The following is a 26,599-nucleotide window of genomic DNA, read 5'->3' as shown; positions in this document are numbered from 1 at the left end:
AGGTAGACTGCCTCTGCAAGTGGAGGTTGCATGTAGCATCGTGACTATTAGCCTCTCCAGGATTACAGGCTTCCAAATTATTTTCCCGGCCTAGTTCAATGTCTGGGCTTTGAGCTTTTTAAAGCGGGGTGTGGGAACCTGTGGCTCTCCACATCCTGTGGTTGGGCTCTCAGCTAAGAGCCCGTGTGGTCGGGGGGGGGGGGGATGATGATGATGATGATGATGATGATGATGATGATGATAGCTGGAATGCAGGAACACCTGACGCGCCACAGGATCTCCACCCCTGTATTAAAGCCCCAAAACAGCCCAGAGGTCACACCAGAGACACACCACCTCCAATCATGTCCCTTTGTGTCCTTTAAGGCCCTCTGCAGATACCCTGCTCTCTGCCCTTGGTGGCAGCTTCCAAGAGCAGAGCCTTCTCTACAGTGACACCCCTCCCCAGCAGCACCCTTGTAGAATTCCTGGCCGAAGGAAGAGGGGACAGCAGCCAAGGAAAGAGATGTAAGAAATTATTGACTTGTGAAGACTGGAGGGAGCATGGAGGTGTCTTGGGAGTGGAGGGGAGGGGATTACAGGCGAGGACCTTGAACAATGAGGACTAGAATCTTGATATTTATGCAAAGCATTAGCACAAGGGGCCTGGGGTTGATTCAGAGGACTGAGAGACCCTTCCTGCAGCTGCCAGAATCTGTCAGAGTGCACGGGTTTCTGACACGTCCATAGTGCTTTGGGCTGACCAGACAGGAGACTTTTAATTTATTTTTTTTAGCCTTCCCTGGCTCAGCCTCTGTGGAAAAAGCCTAATTCCCGTCCAGCGAGTCTTTCCTCTACGCCAAGTAGTGTCCCATGCTTGAAAGATTATGGGGTTTTCCCAACTGCCCTGTTTAATTTAGGTCTGGATTGGTGCTGCCTTCATAGGCAGGTGTAATCCTGTTCTTCACCTGCCCTCCCACCCCAAAGTCCCTGCTTTTCCTGTTGTTGACTTCAGGCTAGGCCTGCTTTCCTTGACCTTTGAGGCGATTTCTTGACATGGAGTCGGAGAAGGGATGGGGGCTGAGGGGAGGTTGCGCTGCTTAACGTAGATCTCGTAAGCTGGGTGAAGCTTCAATGAGAGCCACGTGTTCTGTCCTTGGGAGGTGGGTGGGCAGCAAATTCTGCAAAACACTCGGCCTTGGGGAGGAAAGTAACACTGTTTAATAGCCACCAGATGTCTGGAGCTTATCCTGGCGCTATCTGGGCTGGTTCCACAATCCCAGCTTCCAGCTTCATGCAAGGCGTAATTAACTTGGAGAGATCACTAATCCTCTGCCACGGGGTGCAGCCATTGCCTAGGACAGCTCTTTAAAGCAATATAATAATATTTATTTTTAAGTTTGGCTCTCCTGGATGGCTGTAAAAGAGCTCTGGATGAATATGTGATGCAGAAGAAGGCCACGAGTCACAATGGCTGTGCGCTGCCTCCACGGTCGGATGCAGTAACGCTTCTGAATACCAGTTGCTGGAAACCACGGGAGGAGAAAGGGTTCTTGGACCCGGGTCCTGCTTGTGAGTTTCCCACAGGCCCCTGGGTGGCCACCGCTGGGATGGGCCGTTGGTCTGATCCAGCAGGGCTATCCTTGCGGAGGTCTGTTGTGACAGCAGAACCTCCATGCCCAGGGATAATCTACCTCTGAATACCAGCTATTGTGGAACGACGATTGGAGAATACAGGAGCACTCCGGTCTCTCTTGTGGGCTTCCTGTTGCGGCATCCGGTTGGCCACTGTGAGAACAGGATGCTGGGCTAGATGGGCCCCCTTTGGCCTCATCCAGAAAGCAGGCTCGTCTGATGTTCCTATCTCCTTTTGGGTGGTTTCACATCCTTAACTTCGTGTTTTGCATCAGGTTGCCTCCGATGCAAAGACCCGTCAAAATGAATGTGTGTGTGACTAAGCTAGGGTGATTAATTTCAGTGGGTTTACTTGGGAGTAAAATTTAGTTGGGTACAGCCCATTGACTATGCTGTCACCCCTCCCCCATATATATACAGTGGTACCTCGGGTTACATATGCTTCAGGTTACAGACTCCGCTAACCCAGAAATAGTACCTCGGATTAGGAACTTTTGCTTCAGGATGAGAACAGAAATCGTGCTCCGGCGGTGGCGCAGCAGCAGAAGGCCCCTTTAGTGGTGCTTCAGGTTAAGAACAGTTTCAGGTTAAGAACAGACCTCCGGAACAAATTAAGTACTTAACCCGAGGTACCACTGTACAGTCATACCTCGGGTTACAGCTGCTTCAGGTTGTGTTTTTTAAGGTTATGGACCGCCGAAACCCGGAAGTACCGGAACGGGTTGCGAACATGTATCCCACACGGATCACGTTCACAACCCAAGCGTCCACTGTATATATTTAAAGCACAATCTGCTTTGGGTACCCAGATGAGCAAGGTGAAGGAAAATGTGGTTAAATGTGACAGGAGGGCCTGTGTGGGAATCCCCTGAGAGATCTTGAGCTGCCTCATGCTCTGGCAGTGGAGAGCTAATTGGCTCTTGGCCTCAGGCACAAACTCCCTGCTGGAATTCCCCCTCCCCAGTTCTCTCCTGCTTCCTTCCAAACAGGAGCTGTGAATTTGAGGAGTGACCATTGGAAAACTGCTCCTCTTCCTTGCCAAATCCCCCCAAAACATGGGGATGATGACGCTGCCCTGCCTTGCAGGGCTGTTGTAAAGATTTGCAAGAGAGCCCTTGAGGAAACGGATATATAAATATTATATAGCGGGGGGCGGGGGCTGGGTAAGGCTGCTCTGCAGGGTTCTGTGGTAGAAGTTGCTGTGGGAAGGATTCTCTGATTCTCTTTGGACTTGTTTACTTTGGAAAGCTGCTGTAGTCGTGGATCCTGGACTACAAACCCCCTGGTGCTAGTCCCTGGATTAACCTGAGTCCGCTGAAAGCAGCAGCTCTTCCACATTTATTTTAAGCATTGGTGTGGGAGAGGGAGAGAGGGACAAAAGATCATAGAAGGCAAAATTCCTCTGGAGCTTTTGATGAGAGAAGCCGTGCCCCTGGCCCCACCTTCCAGTGGTTACATCACATGCTAAGCAGATAAAACTGGGTATTCATTCCATCCTTTAATTAGTAGGGAGTCATTTAATTTCGGACCCTGTGAGCTGCTAGCGTGTTCTTCGCAGGCTGCAAATCCTCTCTTGTGTGGCGCTTTGAATTTGGGAGTGTTATTGGCAGGAAACTCCTCTAAGTGAAAGCTTCCCTTTTTGGAAAGAAGGGGATTAATTCTTCTGCGCTCTCTCTCTGTGTGTTAATCTCTGGGTGCGTGAGGAAGCATAGCTCTGCTGCAGTGACTCTTAACATTTGAAGATCACAAGGGAAGGGATGACGCTCGGGGCCAGAGCATCTGCTCAGCGTGCAGAAAGCTCAGCCCCCGCCATCTCCAGGACAGGCTCCTTACCTGAAGCCCTAGAGAACCACTGCCAGTCCATGTAGACAATACTCAGCCAGTGCGACCAAGGGGCTGACACTGTGAAAGGCATCTTTCTGTGGTTTCCTGTTAAATCAGCCCTTTATTCGCAACCGTGAGGACTATTTCTTGTTTAGTTGTGTCCGACTCTTCGTGACCGCCTGGACCAGAGCACGCCAGGCACTCCTGTCTTCCGCTGCCTCCCGCAGTTTGGTCAGACTCATGCTGGTAGCTTCGAGAACACTGTCCCACCATCTCGTCCTCTGTCGTCCCCTTCTCCTTGTGCCCTCCATCTTTCCCAACGTCAAGGTCTTTTCCAGGGAGTCTTCTCTTCTCATGAGGTGGCCAAAATCTTGGAGCCTCAGCTTCAGGGTCTGTCCTTCCAGGGAGCACTCAGGGCTGATTTCCTTCAGAATGGAGAGGTTTGATCTTCTTGCAGTCCATGGGACTCTCAAGAGTCTCCTCCAGCACCAGAATTCAAAAGCATCCATTCTTCAGCGATCAGCCTTCTTGGTGGTCCAGCTTTCACTTCCATACATCACTACTGGGAAAACCAGAGCTTTAACAATACGGACCTTTGTCGGCAAGGTGGTGTCTCTGCTTTTTAAGATGCTGTCTAGGTTTGCCATCGCCTTTCTCCCAAGGAGCAGGCGTCTTTTAATTTGTCACCATCTGCAGTGATCATGGAGCCCAAGAAAGTAAAATCTCTCACTGCCTCCATTTCTTCCCCTTCTATTTGCCAGGAGGTGATGGGCGCAGTGGCCATGATCTTAGTTTTTTTGATGTTGAGCTTCAGACCATATTTTGCGCTCTCATCTTTCACCCTCATTAAAAGTTTCTTTAATTCCTCCTCACTTTCTGTCATCGAATTATCTTTTGGGGAAGGACAGCAGTGAGCACCTGCACCGAATGCAGAAGGCCCCGGGTTCAAAGCCCAGTGGCACCTCGGAAAGACTCCCTCTTTAAACCCCCGAGAGATTCTGCCACTGAGTGTCAGCAGCACTGAGCTTAGTTGGACTCTAGGGTCTGAGTTGGTGCTGGGAGCTTTCTGCATCCCAGGGACTCGCAGGTTCTGGCTTCAGCCAGTAGCCAGCTGTTGACTTCTGCTTGCCATGGACCCTTTCATTTGCCTGATAGATTTGTGGCTGTCAGGTGGGGCCTCTCCATCCTCTCCTCTGGGCCTACTGCCATCCTGCCTAGATCTTCCCACTTCCTTCACCTGCGTTCGGTTCACCTGTCTCTACATCTGCACCTGTCCTTTGGCGCTCTTGACACTTCTCCACGTGTTGCCCAAGTTCTCTTTGCTTGCCAGTTCATTTCCGTGCAGCCTGCTTCGCACCCACTTCCACGTCCCTTGCCTTTCCTCTCCTCCAGGCTTTGCATCCATGGGGAGCTCCCCCCCCCCCCCGTCTACATCTTGGTTAATTTACTTCCTGGAACACGGACTTTTAATTGCTCCTCTCGGAAGTCTTCCTTCTTGCAAAATGACTCGTCCTGCCAAGACCCCTGTGCCTAAATTTCAGCCTCTTTTACTTCACTGCTTAAGTGTGACATTGTGTTGTTGTTATTTAAAATATTAGTTAAGTCATGAAGGCTTATCATTAACTACACAGCATGATGAATAAATAGCAGAAATGAGGGGGAGATATTTAAATTCTGCTTCCTGCAAATGGCTTCTTCGGGGTTTGTTCACAGATGGCAGGGGTGGGGGCCGAATGGGGCCCTGCAACACTCTCTATTTGCCCCTTGTTTAATAAACCTCCGATGGACTCCAGCTAAATCCCTTAATGGTCTTCTGCTCCCCCCCCCCGCCTCCCTTAATCTCCCCCGCCAGCTCCAAATTTGTTAGTGCTGCTATGGGGGGGGGGCAGAGGAGTGTCCGGACACTGGCACAACACAGTTTCTATCCTATTTCAAAGATGCCTCTCTTTGTTCTGGTCTAGGGGTGCACATATGTTCTAGGACCTAATCCATGGGTAGGCACACTAACGCCCGGGGGCCGGAGCCGTCCCAATCGCCTTCTAAATCCGGCCCACGGACGGTCCAGGAATCAGTATGTTTTTCCATGAGTAGAATGTGTCCTTTTATTTAAAATGCATCTCTGGGTTATTTGTGGGACATAGGAATCCGTTCATTCTCTCCCCCCCCCCCAAAATATAGTCCGGGCCCCCCACAAGGTCTGAGGGACAGTGGACCGGCCCCCTGCTGAAAAAGTTTGCTGACCCCTGACCTAACCTGTTGCTGTAATTTGTTTAGAACTTTTTAAATGCTGCATTTCAAAGTGTTGCAACCTGCCCTGGAGCCTTAGCTTGAAGGGCGGGCAATAAATCAAATTATTATTAATTATAATATTCATTTATTCATTGCATTCATATCTCACCTTTTTTTTTTTAATCCAAGGAGCTCGAAGTGGTGTATGTGGTTCTTCCCTGCCCATCTCATTAATCCCTGCCACAACCCTATGAGGCAGGTTAGGCTGAAGGAGGTAGCAACTTGCCCCCAAAGACACACCCAGTGAGCTTCATGAGGCAGAGGGGGGGGGGGACTTGAACCTTGCTCTTTCCCAGGTCCTGGTCTGACACTAACCACTATGCCGCCACCAGAGGCTCTTGCCTATGGGGCTGGCGTTTCGGCTGGGCCCAGTCAGTAAAGGGCACACAGCTCCCACCAGACTACAGATCCGTTAGACACTTGCAGCGACCAGAGACTGCTGCCTGTCAGCCTAAATGTTGTTCCTGTTCCAGTACCATTAAACTAATCCTGTTAACGACTTCTCGGTCTGGTACGACCTGTGCCGTGGACCTGTGCTGGATCTACGGAGCGGTGGGGGAGATTTTAGTATTTAAACAGCGCCTTTTTGCTGCACAGGCGACATTCTTAGTTCTGGGATGGCTGCAAGTTGAATCACCAGATTCCAAAATGTCGCAGCTGCTTTCGTAAGGCTGCTCTGGGACCAATATTACTGCGTTCATTTTTTTACATCCCACCATTTCCCCATACTGAGACTTCAGGCGGCTTACACAAATTAAAACAACACAGATAAAATGCAGGACACTGAAAACATATAAAAAATAATAGTAAAAATAAATTAAAGCATAATAGAATTAACACAACATCAAAATAGATGTGTTAAAATATAGATAGTAAATTCATCACAGCACTATTTAAAATCCAGTCAGTTCCCGAAGACCTGTTGGAATAAAACAGTATTTACCTGTTGACTGAATGACAGCAAAGAGGCTGTCTGTCTGGCTTCTCTAGGGAAGGAGTTTCAAAGTCAGGGAGCCACCACCAAAAAGGCCTGTCTTCTCCCACCAAATGTGCTTCTGATGGTGGCAGGATGGAAAGAAGGAAGGATACAGTGGTACCTCTGGTTACGAACTTAATTTGTTCCGGAGGTTCATTCCTAAGCTGAAACGGTTCTTACCCTGGGGTGCGCTTTCGCTAATGGGGCCTCTCGTTGTGCACGCATGCGCCTCTGGTGTGCAATTTTTGTTCGCATCCTGGGGCAAAGTTCGCAACCAGGAGCAGCTACTTCCAGGTTGGTGGAACTCGTAACCTGAAGCATTCGTAACCAGAGGTACCACTGTAGGTTGTGAAGAGGTAGCAACCCGCAGCCTCTGCCCACATCGTGAGAGAAGTATTCGCACTCTCTCCCTGCCTTCCACACTCCAGGAGTCTCCGGCCATTTCCCAGAGGTTAGAGAAGCTTTAAGCGCATGTATGTGGCCAGCGGTAAAAAAAAGGAGGGGAACCTCTTTATGCTTGACAGTTAATTTTTTAAGAAGCTTCTGCCGTCTTCTGCCGTGGCATCAGGACTGGAGGTTACAAGCAGGCCTTGAGCTGGTGACCCCAGGGATCTTGGGCCGGGTTCAGCCCAAGGTGACCACCTCTGGCCAAAGGAAAGAGCCACAGTGGAAATGAGCCACTCAGCAAATGAATAGTATCAATAGCGTTGATACTGAATGGGAGCAGGGTTGGTTTCTACCTTAAGAATGGGTGGCAAAAGTGGGATTTGAATCCTAGCCGCGCTCTGTACATTGGGCCAGTCTCTCTCGTCAAGTGGAAAAGCAAATCCGCTTTAGGCACCCTTGTCAAAACGCTGGTCACCTGTGGTGAGTTAGAAATTGTTTCTGGTGACCAAGGAGGAGGAACATTGGCACTCATCCCCGTTTTCTTTAAGGCTACAGATGACTGGCATAGATCCATGCACTAGTAGTCTTGTGGCCTTTTCCCAGCTTGTACTTGCTGCAAAAGAATCCTCTTTCTATGAATAACCATAGTCCTGGTGGTGGAATGTGAAACGGGATCGTCCGTTTGTTTGTTTTTAAGCACTGAAATACAGGCTGTATTTAGCAGGACCACAGCTCAGCGATAATCTGCTTTGTGTGCACTAGGTCCCGGGTTCAATCCCTTACAGCGATTGCAGGCAAGGCTAGAAATGTTCCCTGCCAGTCAGCGTAGTCAATACTGAGCCGGATGTACCTATTAAACCAGACCGTTATTTGCAACCATGAGGACTAGTGTCTTAGTTTGCCTTTTGGGGAAGGACTCAAGCTCATCGAGAGAACACCTGCGTTGCTGCATAAGGCCAGCATTCTGTGCTCCCAGGCTGCCTGATGAGCGCACGTTCTCTTTTAATTCCCTCTCTCGGTTTGCTTTCCAGCTTTGAAAGAGCACAGACCCGCCTTGGATATGAGTGACTCCGACGCAGACGTGCCGCCACCAGGGGAGGAGGAAGAGGAGGAGGAGGCACTGGCCGCAGCGGTGCTGCCGCCCCCAGGAAATGGCGGGGTGGCGGCCCTGGGGGTCATCACGGAAGGCGTGGGCGAGCTGGCGGTCATTGACCCCGAGGTGGCCAAGAAGGCCTGCGAGGAGGTGCTGGAGAAGGTCAAGCTGATGCATTGCATCTCTCCTGACGGGTCCATCCAGCTGAAGGACGGCAGCGCAGGCCCGGCCCGCAGGCCCGGCCTGGCCCTGCTGAACGGCAGCCCCGGCGAGTGCTGTGAGATCAAGTGCCTGGACGACCCTCCGGACAAGATCCAGGAGGAGGAGCAGCAGCACACGCCCAACTCGGTCAAGAGCGCCCGGCGGCGCCAGAAGAACAACTCGGCCAAGCAGTCGTGGCTGCTGCGCCTGTTCGAGTCGAAACTCTTCGACATCTCCATGGCCATCTCGTACCTGTACAACTCGAAGGAGCCCGGCGTGCAGGCCTACATCGGAAACCGGCTCTTCTGCTTCCGCAACGAGGACGTGGACTTCTACCTGCCGCAGCTGCTGAACATGTACATCCACATGGACGAGGACGTGGGCGACGCCATCAAGCCCTACATCGTCCACCGCTGCCGGCAGAGCATTAACTTCTCCTTGCAGTGCGCCCTCCTGCTGGGCGCCTACTCCTCGGACATGCACATCTCCACCCAGCGCCACTCCCGCGGGACCAAGCTACGGAAGCTCATCCTCTCCGACGAGCTCAAGCCGGCCCACCGGAAGAGGGAGCTGCCGGCCCTCGGCCCGGCCCCCGAGGCGGGGCTCTCCCCCTCCAAAAGGACTCACCAGAGGTCCAAGTCGGACGCCACCGTCGGCATCCACCTCAGCAGCAACCTGAAGAGGACCGCCAGCAACCCCAAAGTGGAGAATGACGACGAGGTAACGAGGGGGATAGGTTACTGTGGGGGCTTATCCTTTTCGCCGTTATTCAGCTTTTAATCCTTGTGAAAACGAACGTATCAGGAGAGGGGAAATTCTGCCTAGGGTGGGCTTTCAGCTCTGTGTCAAGTTGGTAGGCAGAGGCCATTCTCGTGCCAGAGAGCTGGGCATAAGGTAAGACATGCGCCAACCAGGTTGTGGCTGCTTTCCTGGCTCAGCCTTGTCCCCCTCCTTTTGGAGTCGTGCCTGATTTCGTTGCGGATCCAACGTGAGACGGGGCGGTTCCATTTCTGCTGCTTATCAAGGGACCGCTTGATCTCGAGCATCTCTTGGGACGATGTAACCTCGCATTGCCAACCAGTCCCCCCGATAGCGGTAGAGGAAAAGAGAAAGTCCCGGGGGCACATGTGTTGTTGCCCTGATCACCCATCATTGCCTCCAATCCCGCGTTTACATTTTTTACATACGTATCCTGTTCCTCAAGGGTCTTACGATCGAAAATCCACACGTATTGGGGCAGCCTTGGGAAAGGGCTGTGGGCCTGGGGTGGAACACCTGATTGGCATGCAGAGTGTCCCAGTTTCCACCCCTGGCATCTCCAGGTAGGGCTGGGAACGTCCCCTGCTTGAAAACCCTGGAGAGCTGCTTCCGTCCAGCATGCCGGCAGGACTGTGGGTATAGCTCCGTCTAAGGCAGCTGCTTGTGTTCCTTCCCCACCATGACACCTTCCAGATGTTTCAGGTTCCCGGCTTCCAGCCGTATTGTTTGCTCCAGGCCAGTGGTGCTGGCTGGGTTGATGGGAGCTGTGAGCCTGAAACATATGGGGAAGGCCGTGCTAGATAAGGAGATGCTTACAGAAGTCAGCGTCATTAATATGACGTATTGGGAATATGTGGGTGAGGTTCTAGGCCTCCCACTCTGAGGAATGGGGTAAGTGGACCTGGGGGTGGGGAAGATGGCAATCCCAGGGGGCAGCCGCGCTCACTGTCCGGAGAGTCTTCTAGCCCCTGGCTAGCCACTGATTGACAGTGCCATGGGACAGTGGGAGGGACCTAGTTTTAGCTCCGCCTCTACAGTCGATAAAGCCGTCTTGGCTCCGGTATTTTGTTCTCTCCATGAATTCTCTCTTCCACCCAGTGGTGTTGATGGTGTGATTTCTCTCTTTCGGGAAACAAACAAAAAAAAATGTGTAGAAAAGAAACTTTGAAACCCAGAGTATTAATTTGCTTGGCTTTCCTTGCCAAAATTGGTGATAGATCTTGACTGAGATAGAGGGAACATAAGGCCCTGTGTGTTCCATGGGGAAATCCCACCAGAAATCCTCTTGGTTTTTTATGGAGACAGGGATGGCGAGCATCTGTGGCCTTCCAGGTGTTCCTGGACTGCCACTCCCATCGTCCCTCATGGCTGGCTATGCTGGCAGCTGGCGCTGAAGGGAATTGGGGGTCTGAACCACACCTGAAGGTTCCCCAGCCTTGCAGTAGAGGGGAACAAATGTATCCAGGGGTATTCATGGAATTATGATCTAGTTTTGCATATTGTGGTTTTTAATTCCAAACTTCTTCCAGGGAGCTCAGGGTGGGTACGTGTCTTTTCCCCATCCTTTCATGTGGACCCTCACAACAACCCTGTGAGGTAGGCTAGGACTAAGAGGTCCTCCAGGGAGCTAACGGGCCAGGCAGGGGTATAAACCCACGTCTTGCCGGTCCAACACTCTCAAGAGCAGCCAATGTGGTGCCTTTCAGATGTTGTTGGGCTACAACTCCCATCATTCCTCACCCTCATTTATTATAATTAATAAAACGAGCTCCCAGTCCGACCCAGAGCAAGATCCTTTCTGCCGCCTGCCTTTATTAAAGAAGAAAAACTGGTGAAAGAATTAAAAAGTGGAGGAAAGAGATTGTGGTGTGGGCGGATACCCAATGCTACACCAGCTGCTGAATCTCAATGGGTGTGGACATGTATTCCCATGCTTGTGGGGCAGGGGAACAAAAGTTGGAGAGCTTTAAATCATGGGTGGGGAACCCTTTTTTGGCTCCCCAGACCAGATCCTTATCAGGATCAGCCTCCAGGGGCCAAATTTGGTGTCAAATACGTGACATCATTTTGGCGTCATGTGATTGACAAGTGGGAGCTGAAATGCATCAGGCCTCTACGGTGCTGCTGAATGTGCCTGTTCTGGCGTCCAGATGTGCTGCTGTGGTTGTCTCTGCCAGACCGCGATCTCTCTCTCTTTCCAGCCCTCGATCTGGCAAAACATTGGTCCGTGAACTCAGCCGCCAGAGGCGAGCCAAGAGGTCTACTTTCACTCTCCCTTTCTCTCTCTCTCTCCTACCCCCTTGGCGCACGTTGTTGGAGATCATCCGAGCAGAAACTCTAGGGTGGAATTTCAGTATCGCCGGAGCAGCAAATGAATATTTAATGCGCCAGAACTTTCCCTGTCTCTCCGTAGACTTGGACTTGCGTCAGACGCGGTTGCCGAGTGTTCTTGGCGCGACTGCTCTTTGGGCGTGGGGCATTTGAGAGATGGGGGGGTCCCGTGATAAAGCCTAGGGGGAAGTAAGGGGATGGGAAGTAAGGGGATTTTGTGGTAGAACTGGGAAACTGTGTGGTATCTACTTAGGACCTTGTGGTGCCATAAGAACATCAGAAGGGCCTGGCTGCTGGATCAGACCAAAGGGGGCCCATCCCGTCCAGCCCTCCTTCTCTCACAGTGGCCAAGCCTCAAAGGTGCAGCAGCAACAACTCTCCCTGCCTGCGAATCCCAGTTCACTTTTTGTTAATCCTCGTCTTGGAGTGGGGAGTACACAGCCATCGTGATCAGCAGCCTTTGATAGCCTTATCCTCCATGAATTTGTCTAATCTGCTTTTAAAGATGGGGAACGTGCTTGAAATGCCGAGTTACCAGGAGCCAGCCTCAAGTTTTTTAGCGTGTGCAGTGAATAAAAGAAATTCCAGAAATTTCTTTTTCAGGCGTTGAGCTGCATGGAATTCTTCTGAGCCTATGCATGTGGAGAAACCGGGCTTCTTTCCTCCCCTCTTCTCGAATGCATAGGCTCTTTTCTCATTTTTTAAAATCACATTTCCACCCATGAAATCGCAGTTGTGTGCATGGGAGAGGTATATCTGATCCTGCGCACACAACAACCTTGCGAGGTAGGCTGGTACGCGAGATGCGCAGCCGATTGGCTTCGCATTCGGAAGCTGGCACTCTGCCAGATGCTGCATGCTGACTTGGGGCGCGAAGGCGATCTTCCCCAGACCGTCCCGGCCAAGCCAGAACAATTGACCACCCTATTACGCTCTCGATTCCCAGGCTTGTCTTCCAGATGGCTCCAAAGGCGGCTCGCAGAGCCCTTCCCACTCCCTGCCGCTTCATTGTTCGCAGGGGAACAATGGGCTGATAGAAAGCCGGGAGCTCGGAGGCCGCCGGTTGCCCAGGATGATCCCAGCCACTCGCCAACTGGAAACCGGAGCCCGGAATGCTTATTAATTCACGCAGGGCTGGATTTCTCCTGGTGACGTGCGGAGAGTCTTCTGGGCCCGAAGTGCCGCAAGAGATGTTCCGAGGAAAATGTGGGAAATGCTTTGGCTGAGGCTGAGCACTTCTTAAAATTGCAGTTCTGGTTGCCTCACCTCAAAAGGGATATTGCAGAGTTGCAAGAGGGAGGGGACAGAGCAACTCCCCTATAAAGGGAGGTTGCAGTTTGGGGACCTTTGAGTTTAGAGAAAAGGCAAGTAAGGGGCAACATGATAGAAGTTTATAAAACTATGCATAGCATGGAGAGAGAGAAATTTGTTTTGCGTTTTGTTTTGTTGGGAAACCCTTTTATTTACACGCAAGACACAAGCCTTCCCAAATCCCCTTACTTCAGAGGAATGAACCGAGAGGAGTGGCCCTGATTCCAGGTCGGCCGTGCTTAACGGGCTTGTAAGTGATGGAGAACTCTCCCAAATTGTGGCCAATCACTTCAGGCTTGATTTCCACCTGGTTGAAGGTCTTCCCATTGTACACGCCAACCATGCTGCCCACCATTTCTGGAAGGATAATCATGTCTCGCAGGTGGGTTTTGACCACCTCAGGCTTCTCCATGGGCAGGGCCTCTTTCTTGGCCTTGCGCAGCTGCTTGAGGAGGGAGTGCTGCTTGTGGCGCAGGCCGCGGTTGAGCCGCTGGCGGTGGCGAGCACTGTACAGCTGCATCAGCTGCTCGTAGGACATGTCGAGGAGCTGGTCCAGGTCAACACCCCGATGGGTGACCTTCCAGAAAGTACGCTGCTGCTGCTGCTGCTTCTGCTGCTTCTTCTTCTTCTTCTTCTTCTGCTTCACTTCCGCCATCTTGGCTGCAGTCTCCTCCAGGAAAAAAAAGTGTGAGAGAGAAATATTTTACCTCTCCCATTACACTAGAACTCAGTGACACCCTGAATGCTGGAAGAGTCAGGATACTTAAATTAAAGGACTTCTTCACGCAGCACAGAGTTAAACGGTGGAACTCCCTGCCACAGGAGGGAGTGATGGCCACCAACCTAGATGGCTTTAAAAGAGCATGAGACAAATTTGTGGTCACTGTGGGAACAGGATGCTGTGCTAGATGGTGTGGGAATGTTGAGGGTGGCAGGAGAGGATATATTGATTATTAATATCCGTCCTAATTCATGCTGGCAAGTTTCTTTATATAGCAGAGTGCGTTCCCCTTCTTACGCAGCAGAAAGCTGGTTGCAAACTTGTGTGAGTCTCTAATAATAATAATAATAATAATAATTATTATTATTATTATTATTATTATTTATTTGTACCCCGCCCATCTGGTTGGGTTTCCCCAGCCACTCTGGGCGGCTTCCAACAAAGATGAAAGATACACTTAAGACATCAAAACAATTCAATCTGGCTTGTCCAAACTGAGATATGTTCTATTATTCCTGGTAAGACCCCTTTGATCCTCCTAAAAGAATAAAGTGGGACGCGGGTGGCGCTGTGGGTTAAACCACTGTGCTGCTTGGGCTTGCCAGTCAAAAGGTCGGCGGTTTGAATCCCCGCGACAGGGTGAGCTCCCGTTGCTCGGTCCCAGCTCCTGCCAACCTAGCAGTTCGAAAGCACGCAGCACAAGTAGATAAATAGGTACCGTTCCAGCGGGAAGGTAAACGGCGTTTCCGTGTACTGCTCTGGTTTCACCAGAAGCGGCTTAGTCATGCTGGCCACATGACCCAGAAAAACTGTCTGCAGAAGCGGACAAACGCCGGCTCCCTTGGCCTGTAAAGCGAGATGAGCGCCGCATCCCCAGAGTCGTTCGCGACTGGACTTAATTGTCAGGGGTCCCTTTACCTTTACCTAAAAGAATAAAGACACAACAGTCTTATTTATAAGTAACAAGAACGTAGTTTTACTCATGGTCAGGCAGAGCACAGTGTGATCCCTGAAGCAAAGCTTTAGGCTTAAAGTTACAAACATGTACAAACAGGTTTACCCCATATGGGAGATAGCCTGGGGGACTGCTGGTGGCCAGCAGTCCAGTCCAGGTGAATTAGGAAGTTTGCAGGACGAAAAAGAAGATCAAAGAGAGGGAGGTGGCTACGTGACTTGGCCTTTTACCAGGTCTGAGAGGTCATACCCACCTACTAGTCACACGCAAGGAAGGATGCTCCAGGCCAGGAGGAACAGGAAGTTTCGACCGGCTGGACCAACTCTAGCATGACCACTCTAGCAAAACAGGTAATGTTGTACTTGACTGCTCCAAGTGGATTACAACCCACAATTGGGACATTGGCCTGATCCAGCCTCCTCTTCTTACATTCTTATGCTTTGGCTGGTCCAAGCGCCTCTTACTATTACCCCTTAGTCTCGTCACCTCTTAAAATGCACACTTTAGCACGCAAATTGCTAACTGCATTAGCATTGACTACTTTGGCAGGAGTCTGCCTCTCGCTTGAGCTGGACCTGATGGATTTGGAGGCTTCCTGTGATTCCTTTTTCCTAATAACCTACCATTGTGGCAAGGGATCCCCATATTCCTTGCTTTGGTTTATGAAGCAAGGTACCTGCTCTTCTGTTACGTATATATGTGTGTGTCTTGCCCTTACGAATGCACCCTTCCCCTCCTCTGACAACTTTCCACCGAGCTAGTGAAACCCTTAGCCAGAAAGCAGTAGGCCTGCCATGAATTAATTCAGTGGCCGGACCTCTGGGCGCGTCATTCCCCTCTCTCCAGCCCTTGGACCTCTCCCCGGGGCCCCCACTCTTCTCGCTGGCAGTGCTGTGGGCCCCCCTTGAGTGCCTTCACTTAGCTGGAACATGTCCTTGAACTACGATATTTGGGTGGAGAGGTGCGTCTGCATGCAGGGGAAGTATGAATGCCTCTTGCTTTTTGCACAGCTGGGGTGTAGGCCTACTGTGCAGAGGTAAGAGCTGCCTCTGTCGCTCTGCCTCCTTTCTCCTCTGGCCCCCGCCCACCGCTGGCACGCGGTCTCCCGAAGCTTGCCAAGAAGGAAATGCGGCCCTCGTGACTGAAAAGGCTTCTTCAGCCCCTCTCAACCAGGAGCAAAAGGCAGATGAAGAGTCTACCAGGAGATGTCTGGGCAGTTGGCAGCTGAAAAGCTCCTGCTTCAGTTGTCAGCGAATACCAGGTGTGGGTTTTTCCTTCCACGGAAGGGCTTTGCATGCCAGGCTCTGGGCTCAAAAGGCATGCTCTGCCCCTCAGAGCCAGCGGTGCATGTGCCCATCTGGGCCACTGTTTTGAAATCTGCTTCTCGGCAGCAACAGATCCTGCAATCCTGATGTCGCCCCACTTTAAAGTACAGCAGTACCTCAGGTTACATACGCTTCAGGTTACAGACTCCACTAACCCAGAAATAGTGCTTCAGGTTAAGAACTTTGCTTCAGGATGAGAACAGAAATCGTGCTTTGGTGGCTCGGCGGCAGCAGGAGGTCCCATTAGCTAAAGTGGTGCTTCAGGTTAAGAACAGTTTCAGCTTAAGAACGGACCTCCGAAACGAATTAAGTACTTAACCCGAGGTACCACTGTATTGCAGAGTTACCAAATGAGGATGGTCTATTTTTCTTCACTTTTTTAAAAAAGCCTTAAGAACAGAAACTTGAGCTTCTCTCTCTCTCTCTCTCTCTCTCTCTCTCTCTCTCTCTCTGTCAGTCTCGCTGTGGCATTTGCACCTGGGCAGGTAATATTGCAGGGGTTGCTGGAGGAGGAGCCAGTTGTGTCTTGCCAGGAAATCCTTGCTGTGTAACATGAGAGCGTTTAGGAACCTGCTTTGCAGTGACACAGCAAGCAGGCGTTTTGCGTGTGTGTGTTTGGCAGAGCTGGGCAACCTTTGTGCAAGGAACGCTCCCCTTGCTCTGAGGTCTCTGTGGCAACTGGGTGAGAGTGACTCAGGATGATTCAGACACTGACAAGTGGAGACCGGGGGAATATCGACATCACTGCAGAGGTTTCCTGTTTGGGTTTGGAAACCAGGTGCAATCGGACAAGGGCTTCGGCTGTCTCTGATCCCTTGCGAAGAGGCCTTTTTAATGTCAAGATGGGCAGGCCTGCAGCCAATCAGCTCAGCAGGGAGGGATATACATTCCCAATCGGTTCAGTAAGAGAATCACAGAATTGTAGATTGCTGATGAGCATTCTTTAACACACATTTTCTCATTCATTCATTCTTTCACATGCAACAGCATTAATCCAAGGGAAGAAATGGAAGTGATAAAAAATTGTTTAATAATGGAATCTTGATAGTATATATTGCTTTCCTGATATACATAAAACCTCCATATCATTATACAAGAACGCATTATGCTTTGCCTAATCAAGTGTGTGGGTTTGCATTTTCCTGTCCTTTATTACACCAGTTCAAGATAAAAAGCTTTTTTCTTTTTAACCACACTGGTGTGTTTATTTATTTGTTTATTTTATTTCAGAACATTTATACACTGCTTGATTGTAAAAACAAAAACCCTCGCAGTGGTTTGCCATTACGAATGCATTTGCCTCCTGGGTTCCTTCAGGAGGAATGGTGGGATTTATTATTATTTTAAGGGGTTGGACTAGATGATCCTCAGGGTTCCCTTCCAAATCTGATTCTGTGACATAAAGCTGCTATCTATGAGAGGTCTCAAAGTCCTCTGTGGGGTGTCATACACTGTGTGGGCTTTGTCCCTTCCCCCCCTTTTTAAAGTCTGATCATTTTACATTTTTCTAATGGGCCCAACAGCTACTCCTTTCTCCTGGCCTCGTTCAATTTTTTATTTTTATTTTTTTGGCCCTTTGAACATAAAAGAAGAATTCCAACCATTTCTGTCCCCTCGGTGACTTGGCCAGACTTCCTCCGTCTGGCTTCTATGCCTGCTTCTGTTTTCCATAAACTTGGGGGGGGGGAGCGGTCCTCATCGCGTGATTTGGCCCAGTTTTTGGTACTCTTGGAAATAACACCCTCTTCCTTGCGCACGCATAACAAAGCCTATCCCTGTGCTGGGGAGAAAAGCATCGTCAGCGAACCCAAAGCCAGGATGGGGGGAGCAGTCGGCCATTCATCTCCTCTCGACTCGCCCCCGCGAGGACTGCAAGCGGAAAACCATCATTAATAGAGGGCCGTAAATGTGGGGCGAAGTCCATCCAGCCATTGCTGCGTCAGTTCTGCAGGAGATAATCTTAATACATAGGCCAGGCTTCCTCAAACTCAGCCCTCTGGATGTTTTTGGCCTACAACTCCCATCATCCCTAGCTAGCAGGACCCAGTGGTCAGGGATGATGGGAATTGTAGTCTCAAAACATCTGGAGGGCCGAGGTTGAGGAAGCCTGACATAGGCTCTTTGGATGAGAGAACGATTGATATTGTGGCCGGTCCATATGAACAGCATGGACTGTCCCATCCACAGAATGGGTCCCTTCCAACTATCCAGTGATTCTATGAATATATTAACTGTGGATGTAGAGAAATCCTGTCTGCTGTGAGTCCTGCGTTGCAGGGGGTTGGACTAGATCAGGCATAGGCAAACTCTGGCCCTCCAGATGTTTGGGACTACAATTCCCATCATCCCTGACCACTGGTCCTGTTAGCTAGGGATGATGGGAATTGTAGTCCCAAACAATTGGAGGGCCAGAGTTTGCCTATGCCTGGACTAGAGGACCTTTGGAGTTCCTTTACAACTCTACAATTCTATATATATACAAACACACTCTTGGCATATATACAAACACACTCTTGGCATCAGTACTGTCTTTTCCTCTCCTTTTCCCTATGCTGACTTTCTTCTTACTCTCCTCACCGTTCCCCGCATTTGGAAATAGCTGTGCTGAGACGTAGCATAGTTTCCCCCAGCTGTCTCAAATAAAAAGGTAATGGTGAGCTTAAAGGGATGCAGAGAAACATGCACATGTATGTGGAATGCCTCCCCGGTGAGGAAAGGTCAAAGTTTCTACCCTGCATGCTCAGGTTGGGGAGCGGGGAAGCGACTGGAAGATTGGAGAACACAACAGAGGTGTGCAAAATTATGCCTAGCGAGGAAAGAGTGCAAAGCCCTTCTGTGTTGGATTGCCTGGAGGCTTTTGAGAGTCGCCCCAGGTGACCAGGCGACCTGACTGTTTGAAGCATGTGCTAGATAGCCCTTGATACCCACCCCTGGTGTTGGTTTCAGCCGAATGACTCTGGGTTCAGAGGTGGGGAGCATTTGGGGCCCTCCAGATGTTGCTCAGCTCCCATTTCCGATCAGCCCTGGCAGCCAGCATGACCAGTGGTTGGGAATGGGAGCTGCAGTCCAGCAGCAGTTTCCACACTTCTGCTGTAGGCTGGCAGAGAGACGGAGTCCTTTCCAGGGTGGTTCATCTTCCGGGGGGGGGGGGGGGAGAAGTGATGTGATTAAGGGAAACTTGTCAAAACAACCACTCTGCCCACTTTTGGTTTCACTTTGGTTTTGTTAAGGTGAGTTCTCTCTCCTCCTCCTCTTGTTTTTATTGTTATTACAGTGGTGCCTCGCAAGACGAAAAGAATCCGTTCCACGATTCTCTTCGTCTAGCGGTTTTTTCGTCTTGCGAAGCAAGCCCATTGACAGCTTAGCGGATTAGTGCTATTAGCGGTTTAGCGGCTTTTAGCGGATCAGCTGATAAGCGGCTTAGGGCTTAGGAAAGGGGGGGAGCGGAACTCGCAAGATTTTTTCGTCTTGCGAAGCAAGCCCATAGAGAAATTCGTTTAGCGAAGCGCCTCCAAAACGGAAAACCCTTTCGTCTAGCGGGTTTTCCGTCTTGTGAGGCGTTCGTCTTGCGGGGCACCACTGTACTGGTTTTACATCCTAGTAAGCTTTGGCTCTGATGAAACCCTGGCTTCTTTTTGTTTTTTAAAAAAGTGACACAGTTGACTTGCCCTAAAAGGCTTTTAAAACTCCCTTTTCTTCGCATGCAAAATGGGAGGGGGCGTGATATTAATGATGGGGAGGATATCATAACACAGCCTGAGATTCTCACTTTTGTAGAATTTCTCTCCCCCCGCCCCGCCATCCTCCTGCTAACAGAATTGCTCCCTGTTCAGCACCGACCTGTTCCACCTGTTGCAAACGGGTTATTTTATAGTTTTATTACCTTGCTGTCCATCTAGGGTGTTGCCTGCGTTTTCCTCCCCAAAACCCACCATTCTGTTCTCACAAGCGACTGTCCCAGGGACACCCAGTGAGCTTTGCGCCCTGCCTCGTATTAAGCTGAAGGATCTGTCCCAGAAGAGATCCTGGGAGCTGCTGTTCCGGAGTGGATCTGGGTATCTAGTCTCTAAAATCCTCAGCGCCTCTGCCAAGCCTCCAGTCTCCAGGGAGGCATTCCAGAATGTACCTCTGAATACCAGGTGCTGGAGCAAACAGCAGGAAGAGGGGTTGGCTTCCTCTGGCTCTCCTGCGTCGGAAGCAAAGCGCTGTTTCTCAGAGCCCCTTCCTCTTCTGTGCAGGAGGACAGAATATTCCGCCACTGAGTTGTTTCTCCTGGATGGGGGGGCGGGGCGGGTTGTTTTGCTGTGCAAAGCGCCTGCAGTTTGTTCTCTCTGTTGAGATGGGGCAGGTGGGGAGGGAATGTGCAGAGCTGGTTTTTTTAAAAACAAAAACCTTGCCTTTTCTCTCCTCGACTTTCTCCCTCCCTCTCCCTTCCTTTTTTACATTTTAAAAAAATGAAAACAAAAAAACCCCCCACCCCTTTCCCCCCTCCCTCTCATTCATTTCTCAGGAGTTGTCATCGAGTACGGAGAGCCTTGATAGATCATTTTGCTCCGTAAGTGGCCTGCGTTTCAGCTTTTTTTTGTTTTTCTCCCCCACCTCTTCCGACTGGGCTGCCTGCTTCCCTTCCCGTGATTTACCAAAAATCAACAACAAATAATTTCTTTCGCAGCAGCATTTCCTCTCTGTTGTCATCTTAAGCCACTTTGCTAAGCCTGCCAATCACCCTTGGCAAATGCATCTTGCAGAGCATCAAAGGCAAAATCCATTCCTCTCTTCTCTTCCACCACTTTGGGGGAAATGAAATAAAGTCACCCCAGCGAGCCCAAATCTACACTGCTGTTAGCCATTTTTGACTGAGCCTCTTTGGCTAACCGACTTCCTTGGCTGTCATGCCCTTCTCTCTCTCTCTCTTCCATCACTCATGCGCCACTCACGTGCATGTTGAGCTTGGGAAGGGGGGTTGTGGAGCTCTGCATGGTATGAGGGCTCCCCAGCAGGTTTGTCTTGTTTATACTAAAGTCGTGTCAAGTGCAGATTGGCAGCCAGTGGTCTCTATGGCACGTAACGCTTAACCGTAGTTAATAGATATAGATAGGTAGCCGTGTTGGTCTGCCATAGTCAAAACAAAATAAAAAAATTCCTTCCAGTAGCACCTTAAACACCAACTAAGTTAGTTCTAGGTATGAGCTTTCGTGTGCATGCACACTTCTTCAGACTCCCATCAGCCCCTGCCAGCATGGCTAAGAGCCAGGGGTGATGGGAGCTGAAGTCCAACGACATCCAGAGGTATCTGAAGAAGTGTGCATGCACACGAAAGCTCATACCTAGAACTAACTTAGTTGGTCTTTAAGGTGCTACTGGAAGGAATTTTTTTACGTAGTTAATAGAGTCACAGTTGGAGCTACGCCATTGTTTAAAAAACCTTGGTTTACTGTGTCACCGAATACAGTGATACCTTAGTTTACAAACTTAATCTGCTCCGGAAGTCCTTTCTTAAACCAAAGCGTTCTTTAACCAAGGTGTGCTTTCCCATAGCAGCAGGGAACTCAATTTACACTCAACAGGAAGCAGAACGTGTTCCTAAACCCAGGCAAAGTTCACAAACCAAAACACCTACTTCCAGGTTTGCAGTGTTCTTAATCCAAGTTGTTCATAAACTAAGCTGTTCTTAAACCGAGGTACCACTGTAGTTAAAAAGAGTTAAATAATACAGGCAGATTCCAGGCAGAAAAGCTCTGATAACACTTCACAGAGCAAAGCTGAACAAAACCACTGTATAATTTGAGGAGATAGGAACACAAAGGCTTTTTCTTCCTTGGTTTAAGCCCTTGTACATAGCAGCGGGACGGTGGACCCCATATACAGAGGGGGAAAACTCGATCACAATGACACAGCCAATCAGGGCATGTGCTGCCTTAGTGAATGCCATGCCATTCTATTTCGTTGCTATGCAAAACCTCCACCCCATCCCCCTTTGGGCCAGTTAACTTGAACACTTGACAGATTTAACCCTTAAGGTACAAACTAAATGAGCCCTGCTGTTAACGCATCCAACAAAAAGCACCAGCCAATAGCTGCTGAACCTTGAAGCAATTTGGACTTTTAGCTACTCTTCACTCGTGAAGCTTTGGGGCAGCGACAGCTCCTAACCACAGTTGAGAAGGTGGTCTCCGTTCACACGTAACGCTCACCTATGCTTAACAGTAAGTTTAATAAGTCATTTCCCGGAAGTATACATAACTCAAGGTACCACTGTACTCCCAAACAAGCAGTGAATGTTTCACAACCATAGTGTATCCCAGTAGTCCCTGCTTATATGATTCCAGCCTGTGCCATTCTCCCAGGTCTAGCCACACACACCCCTTAACCCTCAAGCAGGTATTTCAGTCTCTGTAAATTGTGAGAAGCAAACCCGTTTCTAGAAGTGCACCCAGTTTGATTTTCCTGAAATGTTTATAAGTGGAAGGAAGCCTAGCTGCTGCTGCTGCTAAACTATTGCATTTTATCCTCTTACAGCTAGAGTTCTAGGCCTCCTACAAAGCAAGTACAGTAGTTAATCTCGTGGCCTTTCTTCGTGGTCTTACACGTGGCATTTTATAAGCCCAAAGGGCCTTTTATACATAGGACAGCCCATTGTTAATTCATATCACTCATGAAGAGTTCAGCATTCCAAGAGCTTTGTTTAAAAAAAGAATAAAGAAAATACTAGTCCTTAGCATTGCATTTGCAGTGACTTGCTATTTTATCATATATATGAAGCATCTGGACCCAAACACACGCACATTTAAAAAACATGAGTCTTTACTTCTTGTTGGCTTGCATTGTAATATACACAGCACCAAAGGAAAATGAATGGGGAGGGGAGAGGAAGCTGAGCAATTTCAGATGCTAATTTTTGATAAAACAAGAATTGACTTCTCCCTTGGGCTCACGGAGATGGAGTCGGCTTTTCAAATTGGATTACACTGCGGAATATTTCATTCTGAATTACGCACTCTCTTCTTATTCTGGGAGCAAAGGGATTTTTGTGTTTCATTTTTCAAAGTCAGGTTCAGCGTATCCACAGCACTACCTCGGGCTGCACAAGGGTGCTGGTGGTAGAAGTCTTGCGGCAAGTGACCTGCCTGCTTTGAAGATACGGCCTGAGCAAGGAAAACATTTGGAACCACCATTGAATTGTTCGTCGCAGGTCTTTGCTCAGATGAGCAATTAAAAGAGGAAATGCTGTTCTCTCTGCTGCCCTTAAATTATTACATATATTTTTAATTTGGCGCACCTTGTGTTGAGTAGAAATTTTCATTTGCTTGTCTTCTTTCTTCCCTCATCTGTCTACAAATAATTTCCCCCCCTCTTTTCGTTGAAATTTTTGCTTTTAGCAATTATACCTGATTCTTCTTCTCCCCTAAGAATACCCAACCCTCTTCTTGATAATGGGTGGAATCAACGTATGAGCTTGTGATGAGAACATAGGCTTGGACTTTGGGGAAGATCCGTCCAGTTCCTCCAATCGAAAACTCCTCCCTGTCTTTAAATCCATTCTGTCTTGTGTCAATCAACCCAGCCTTTCTCTTCTCTCAGATTCATCCCACCTCCCTCTTGCTTCAATATGGGACGAGGGGAGGGGATATCAATTTTGGTTCACGTTTAATGCTTCCCAAAACCCAGTACGCAGACACCCCACCGTTCTCTGGGTTTTGCAGTGCAATTCTCCAAAGTTGAATTTATTTATTTTTGTAAAATAAAATAAAAAGTAATGCATGCGCGTATTAGGGGGAAGTGTTTCCAGAAACAACTCATTTGGAAAACAAGCATGCAGGAAATGTGTATGTTTGGGGGGAGATCGCATCAGAAAATCAGTATATTAGGAATGTCGCACGCTAAAACACTGGCGAGTTTGTGAGTGCTTTAAAACGATCATAATTCAAAGACTGGTGCAGAAATGTGGTAGGCAGAATTTCAGGTGGGAAAGAGGTTGAGAAATCGAAAGAAAGTGGAACGGAAAGATTTGCCTGCCTTGCTTCAGTGGACACCATCTTGCTTGCTTGTCAATCTGTTTGGCCACTTCCAGATGTAAGCAGCGCCTCCTCATCCCCCTTCCTTGGTTGGCCCTTCCCAGCTCAGGAATCTCAAGCATAAGGCTTTGCTATAATGTGGGTGTGGGGGTGAGGGACTCCGACTCCCATCAGCCCCTGCCAGCATGGCTAAGAGCCAGGGGTGATGGGAGCTGAAGTCCAACGACATCCAGAGGAGCTGCAGGTTCCTACAGTGTTGTTTTTTTAGGGATGGGGGAAGAACGGATCTTCACCTGCTTCCTCTTTGGATTGTTGCTTGTGGTGCTCTCCGAGCACTTAGCATTTAACAACAGGCATAGGCAAAGTCGGCCCTCCAGATGTTTTGGGACTACAACTCCCATCATCCCTAGCTAAGAGGACCGGCGGTCAGGGATGATGGGAGTTGTAGTCCCAAAACATCTGGAGGGCCGAGTTTGCCTATGCCTCCTTAACAAAGTTGTGCCAGCCCCAAGGAGCTGCCCTGAGCCCGGCTTCGGCTGGGGAGGGCGGGATATAAATAAAATTTATTATTATTATTACAGTCTGAATTTGGAAAGGAGACGAGAAGGGATGATTGTGAGCAAACCATAGCTATACATTTGGCCTGGCCTGCACGTAACACTAAACCGTGGTTTATTTCATGGAGGGCAGGAGTAGGAGCAGCTGAAGCCAGCCCACCCTGATCAGACACTTTCAGGCCTTAGGTTTTTTTCCAGGATCTCAGGCGGTTGATCTTTTCCAGCTCCCGCAAACCATACAGATCCTCTTTACGGACTGGAATACAACTCCACTTCGGACCCTTGCCTCTTCCCCTCCCCTTTGCTGGAAAAACTCTGGAATCTGGAAAACCCAGAGTTCTCTGTTCCAAAATCTTTTTACAGCAACGTTAAGAGATTTCCTATGTTGTTCTTGGCTGCGGTCCTATAATTCTGATTAGGCCAGGGGCAAGTCTCCGCGGGGCCAGGGCTTCTTGGTAAACAGCGCTGTTGAGAACTGAATCCCAGCTGCCCTAATTTGCTGCTTTGTGGGGCTCTGTAGCTACCCAAGGTGGGGTATTACCTGTTCTGGTGGGGGGGGGGGAGACCCCAACAGGGAATCCTGGTGGCTCCTTAAGGCGTCTTAACGTGGCAAAAGTTCCAGTTGCACCAGGAGTGACCTGATTCCCCCAGTGTGGGAGAGATGGGAAGCTTTGTGTTGACAACACAGCAGCCCCAAAGCACCCCCCCTTTCCCCACACACCCCAAAGCTGTCAGGGAATCCCTTCCTATTTCCAACCAGGGCAGTCTCTCTCCTCTGTGCTCAGCGCCTTCATTCCCCCTCTTAACTTTTTCTCTCTCTTCCCCCCCCCCAAAAAAAAACCTTTTTTCTCTTTTTTGCGTTCTCTCTACTTCATCACCAGCTTCATACAGTTAACACCCTTCTCTTGCTCGCCCCCCCCCCTTTTTACTGCATGCCTCTTTGACCAGCGCTTGGTTTTGGTGGTGGCAGGAATGGCTTATTAATTTCAAATTACCCTTTTAAAAAAAAAAATCCTTCCCTGTGATGGGAGAGTAAACTGCTGAAGTGAAGAAGGGAGGTGGGCAGGGAGCAGTTATGCAGGGAATGGATACCCCCCCCCACTGCGGTGTTAATAATCACCACATCAGTGGAAATACCGTATTTTTTTGCTCTATAAGACTCACCTTTTCCGTCCTAAAAAGTAAGGGGAAATGTGTGTGTGTCTTATGGAGCGAATGCAGGCTGCGCAGCTATCCCAGAAGCCAGAACAGCAAGGGGGATTGCTGCTTTCACTGCGCAGCGATCCCTCTTGCTGTTCTGGCTTCTGAGATTCAGAATATTTTTTTTCTTGTTTTCCTCCTCCAAAAACTAGGTGCGTCTTGTGGTCTGGTGCGTCTTATAGAGCGAAAAATACGGTAATTCGCTGTATATAGTTTCCAGTGCCTAAATCGGTCCAGCGTCTCAATAAGCATCCCGATGGCCCTGAAAGATAGTCCAGTGTGGCTTTATTGTGAGGGTGACCGGGTCCGAATGCCTTTCTGGAGTGCACCTAAGAGGTGCGCTGACTTCTGGTGCCCTTTGGGTTCAGCCTTCTGTGGTTTTAACCCCAAGGGTGATGGAGGCATCTGTGGCCGTCCAGGTGTTTCTTGGACCACGCAACACCCTTCCCTAACCATTGGCCATGCTGGCCGCTGGGACGAGTGGGAGTTGGAGGCACAGCTGTGGGCCTCCGCAGGTGCTCCTCATCCTCTTTTCACAGGAGACGGTTCCTGTGGGTGTCTTCTTGACATTCCTAAGCATTTAATCGCTTAACACTTATAAATCATATAAATTCCTTGCTTAAAAAGCAAACAGGAAAACACACAGTCTCTTCTCTTCCTTGCTAGGTTGGTTTTATATATATACTGTACAGTCGTACCTCGGAAGCCTTGCGAGTCAAACATTTTGTCTCCCCAACGCCGCAAACCCAGAAGTGAGTGTTCCGGTTTGCGAACGTTCTTTGGAACCTGAACACGGGTTCCGATTGGCTGCAGGAGCTTCCTGCAGCCAATCAGAAGCCGCACCGTGGTTTCCAAACGTTTTGGAAGTCGAACGGACTCCCGGAACGGATTTTGTTCAACTTCCAAGGTACGACTGTATATATAAAGCTGGTGTTGCTCACAAACGCTTGTCAACAATTTGGACTTTTTAGCAGCAAGGGCAGCAACTTCTGTGCAGTACTGCTTGGTGTTCTTTCAAAGGATTCCTAGCTTTTCGCACCC

The 26,599-nt window shown here is 49.5% G+C and overlaps 1 protein-coding gene, 1 long non-coding RNA gene and 1 pseudogene across 7 annotated transcripts in view; 1 reads left to right on the top strand and 2 right to left on the bottom strand.

Moving 5' to 3' along the window:
• PI4KB (phosphatidylinositol 4-kinase beta) overlaps positions 1-26,599 on the top strand; it is a 48,460-nt gene that overhangs the window by 5,742 nt on the left and 16,119 nt on the right. For 4 of the 5 annotated variants that reach the window (XM_081840923.1, XM_081840922.1, XM_081840924.1 and 1 more), the window contains exons 2-3: positions 8,122-9,104; positions 20,297-20,341. In XM_081840923.1, the coding sequence (XP_081697049.1) occupies positions 8,151-9,104; positions 20,297-20,341 (999 nt within the window). In that variant the 5' untranslated portion in view covers positions 8,122-8,150. The remainder of the gene's footprint in view (positions 1-8,121; positions 9,105-20,296; positions 20,342-26,599) is intronic. The other variant, XM_081840925.1, reaches the window with a different exon arrangement.
• LOC309330052 (small ribosomal subunit protein uS19-like) lies at positions 12,911-13,455 on the bottom strand (annotated as a pseudogene). The gene is made up of 2 exons (XR_014161610.1): positions 13,432-13,455; positions 12,911-13,395 (listed from the first exon to the last, which is right to left on the bottom strand). The product of XR_014161610.1 is annotated as a small ribosomal subunit protein uS19-like (transcript).
• On the bottom strand, positions 22,980-25,403 carry LOC309330276. Its single transcript, XR_014151405.1, has 2 exons — positions 24,381-25,403; positions 22,980-24,321 (listed from the first exon to the last, which is right to left on the bottom strand). It is a non-coding gene; the product is annotated as an uncharacterized lncRNA (long non-coding RNA).

Source organism: Podarcis erhardii (assembly GCF_964252035.2).
Source record: "Podarcis erhardii genome assembly, chromosome: 15".
NCBI classification, from domain to species: Eukaryota; Metazoa; Chordata; class Lepidosauria; order Squamata; family Lacertidae; genus Podarcis; species Podarcis erhardii.
This window is presented reverse-complemented; position numbering and strand designations above follow the sequence as displayed.